The sequence below is a fragment of the Chamaea fasciata genome, unplaced genomic scaffold (genome assembly GCF_029207755.1).
Source record: "Chamaea fasciata isolate MVZ Bird 193981 ecotype frontalis unplaced genomic scaffold, bChaFas1.0.hap1 SCAF_1, whole genome shotgun sequence".
NCBI classification, from domain to species: Eukaryota; Metazoa; Chordata; class Aves; order Passeriformes; family Sylviidae; genus Chamaea; species Chamaea fasciata.
In genome coordinates, this window is record NW_027094086.1 from 1,368,615 (window position 1) to 1,372,763 (window position 4,149).

General features: G+C 50.9%; 1 protein-coding gene across 1 annotated transcript; it reads left to right on the top strand.

Annotated features, from left to right (window-relative positions):
• On the top strand, positions 1-668 carry LOC136301061 (feather beta keratin-like). Its single transcript, XM_066203882.1, has 2 exons — positions 1-86; positions 263-668. Exons 1-2 carry the CDS (start codon positions 1-3, stop codon positions 654-656), a joined length of 480 nt encoding a protein of 159 aa, XP_066059979.1. The 3' UTR covers positions 657-668.
• Positions 669-4,149: the final 3,481 nt, after the last annotated feature.

The window sequence follows — 4,149 nt, forward strand, 5'->3', positions numbered from 1 at the left end:
ATGCCCCAAGGCCATGGGACAAGGCTGTCCCGCCCCTCCAGGAGCAGCATAAAAGCCGGCCCAGAGCCTCTCTCCCTCACACACTTTCCTGACGCCTTCTCCTCCTGCTCCTGCTGACAACAAGGTGAGTCTCAAACCCCTGACCCTCCTACTCCTGCACCCCTGGCCCTTCCCTTCATGCACGCTCAGCCCCAGCCTCAGTAGCCCTCACTCCCTCCCACAGTCCCACAACAGCCTGTACGCTCCATCAGTTCCCGCATCCCCATGACCATGCCCTGCTTCTCTCCCTCTCTCTTCCAGAAACCCTCCACACCACACCCATGGCCTGCAACAACATCTGCACTCCCTGCGGACCCACTCCACTGGCCAACAGCTGCAACGAGCCCTGTGCCCTGCAATGCCAGGCTTCCCGTGTTGTCATTGACCCTGCCCCTGTGCTGGTCACCCTGCCAGGACCCATCATGACCTCCTTCCCCCAGAACACCGTCGTCGGATCCACCTCCTCGGCTGCTGTGGGCAGTGAACTCAGTGTGCAGGGACAGCCCATCTCTGGGGGATTTGGTGGCTTTGGCTACGGCCTTGGCTATGGCCGTGGATTTGGCTACGGCCTGGGAGGCCTGGGCTGCTACGGCAGAAGGGGCGGCTACATCTGCTAAGGGATCTCAGCACCACTCCTGACGCCACCAGCTTGGGATTCTGCAACAACTCCTGCAAGAAAATATCCTCAGCTGATGGTCCCTCTACTTGCACCTTGCACTCGATTCCTTCAACTTCTTTCTCCTGCCTCTTCATTCCTTTGCCTCAATAAACTTCTCCTGCATCAAAGCCTGACACGCCTCCTGTTCTTTTTTAAATCCAATGGTCTCACTTCCTCACCGAGTACATTCCAAAGCTCAACAGGACATTGGGGTACGTAAAATGGACCGACAACATTTTCCCTCACAAATATGTCAAGACAACTAATAACAGAGTCTGGCATGGGAAGCAGAGGAGGGAACACCTTGCAGAATCTGTCACACACATCTCTGGTACACCAAAGCCTTGGACACGTTAATGCTCTCTCAGGTACAGCTCTGGTAAAGCCTTTCCATGCCAGTGCACACTAGATAAACTGTCTTAGCAGCAGCAGATCTGTGACAGTTCTGGCTTCTTTTTCTCTCTACCAAGATCAGGATGAAGAATACACGGGAAATCCAGAGGTTGAGTTCGAACTTGGTTGGTTACTATATCTTCTCTATTTACAGACTCACTAGACATTAGCTCCTACTAGCAAGCTAGAGAAATGTAGTAAAATGGCTTACCTCTTTAACTCTACAAGGTCTTTTCAAGGACAATCTCTGTAATTATGAAATGCTACCTAAATTATTTTCCCTTTATACCCAATAACTGACTACCTGAAGTCTACAAAACAGGCTCCATCAACCAACTACTGAAAACCACCTAAACCCATGAAGAAGAACGGAGAAGTAGTTGAAGGACTTAGACAACACCCAAAATCCTCCATCTTGACCCACATGCATTACTGTAGACTAAAATCCCAAAATCCAACTTTCCAGAATTTCAACTCAGGCCATTCAAGCCAGCTGAGGAACTGCATCAACCACTTGGGCAGGAAATCTGGAGTGCATGTGCTTCCACTGCCCTGCTCAAACAGAGTCATCAAGGGCAGGATTTCCAGCACCATGGACAGTTCAGTCTTCCATCTCTCAGGACAAACACTCCAACATTTCTTCCACACTCGGGCCATCCTCACAATGAAACACTCTATTATTCTTTGCCTAGGGAATTCTATTTGTTTTCACTTCTGCCCTTGCTCTCTTGCCCTGCACGGGAGCACTGCTATGAACAGCCAGGCTCCTTCACTTCACTCCCTGCCATCAGGGATTTGCACACACTGATCACACCCCCCATCCATCCTTGTCCACTGTCAGTCCCAGCTGTCTCAGCCTATCCTCTAGGAATGGCTCTCCGAACTCCTGGGTGTCTTGCTGTCCTGAACCCATCTGGATTCACTAAATCTACTTCATTTTCTCACTGGAGAGCCCAGAACTGCCCACAACACCTCACGTGGGACCTCACCAGTGATGAGCAGATGGCAAAAGCCACTTCTCCCTCCTCAGTCATAACGCTTTTCCCAATCCCAACCTGGATACTTCGGGTCCCGTTTCCCACACAGGGACACATCCTGCTCCATTTCTTCTAAACCACAACCGCAAAACAAACAGCTTTTGCAGAGACAAAAACAATTGTTCCAACTGGTACCCAGACGTTCCTTCCGACCCAGGATGACTCTGCCCAACAAACAACACCTGGCAGAACTCCATTCTGCCCTTTACAGAACCCCGGCAGATGTCCAGCACCTGTCAGGTTTTCTATGTTGGCCAAAAGGATCCAGAACTGGGGACATGCTGCTGTCAGGACTTCGGGACACTCACCACAAGCCTCCAGGTCCATCCCTTCAGACCTTTCTCAGGTGTCCAAGCTGGGCACATACACAATCTGGACTTGCCTGGGTTGTTTTGGAGGATCATGCAATGCCCACCAACAATCCTGGGTGGCCTCCAAATCCTCTTTCTCACAGTCACAAGTGGCCTCCGGTTTTGGCACACAGCCCGTGTAAAAATCCAAAATGCCCCAGATATCAAAACTTTCAAAGTCACAGGAGCACCAAGACACCCACAGAGCACACTCAACAAGAAAGGTCAGGTCTTGTGTCAAGCTTGGGCAGGTGGGATCTGTATGGGGAGGGATGAAAGGTGAGGGCAGCGGCAACACCGCCAGCACATCTGCAAATCCCGGAGCAGCCTGGGAGGGCTGGGAGGGAATGAGGCCCCTCTTCAAAACACATCCACGAACCAGAGCACATAAATGTCAGGCAATGACCTCACTGATGACATTGCACTGCTGCAATGGTTTGGTTGTGTATTCTGCCCTCCCTGATATGAACCTTCCATGCCAATCCTCCCAAATACCCACTCACGCTTAAAAGCAGCTGCCCAACTGAGAAGGGAAGAAAGTCAAGAGCAGGACATGGAATCAGAGGATTCTACAAAGAAATGCTCAAATCAAGACAGAGAAGGGAGAAGGAGCTGGCTGAGCATCAGTTAGTAAATATTGGATTTTACTCACAGGAACAAAATATAAAGATGTACAAATTATACCTCGTGCCTCGAATGAGGAATAAGTGAAGTCGTATCAGAGAACAACCTGGGGGAAAAAGGGATCAGGCCAGTTGTGTTGTTTGTTTTTTTGATTTCTGAATGAGGTCAAGAAATACACTTTAACTGGCTGAGTACATTGTCATGTAAAGTAGAGAAATCCAAATGGACCATAAAAATGGAACAAGTTCAGCCTGACCAGCCTCGCGTTTTCCAGATGCTGTCACTTCACCCCACTGAAGACACAAGGGGATGAGCTCCCTTTCATCCATCAGAACCTGCTCCTAGGCAATAGGACCTTTCCCAACTCTTGCAGAGTGACCTCCCCAGGACATCAGCAGCTCCCTCAGCATTCCTGAGTGCAACACAAGGACTGATGGACATTCAGCGGCACAGAACAGAGTCCCAGTCATCAGAAGGAAGCCACAAACCACAGCACACGAGTGCCACAAAATGACATCACTGATGACATTGCAAATCTCCCGGGCTCTGTTTGTTTATTCAGCCCTCACTGACACACAGTGAACAATCAAATCCCAACTCTCCCTTTAAAGCTGTCACCAAGGTCAGACGGACACGTCCCCAAGGGAAGGACACGGAACTGCATAAAGAAAAACATTCCCCACCTCAGGACTCACCAGGCAAGAGCTGCAGCATGTAAAATGCCCCAAGGCCATGGGACAAGGCTGTCCCGCCCCTCCAGGAGCAGCATAAAAGCCGGCCCAGAGCCTCTCTCCCTCACACACTTTCCTGACGCCTTCTCCTCCTGCTCCTGCTGACAACAAGGTGAGTCTCAATTCCCTGACCCTCCTATTCCTGCATCCCTGGCCCCTCTCTGCCAACATGCTCAGCCCCAGCCTCAGCCGACCTCACACCTCCCTTCACACCCACAGCAGCCTCCACATTCCCTCTCTCTTCTGCATCACCACCCCTCACATCCCCATGCCTTGTCCTACTCCACTCTCTTCCAGGGACCCTCCACACCACACCC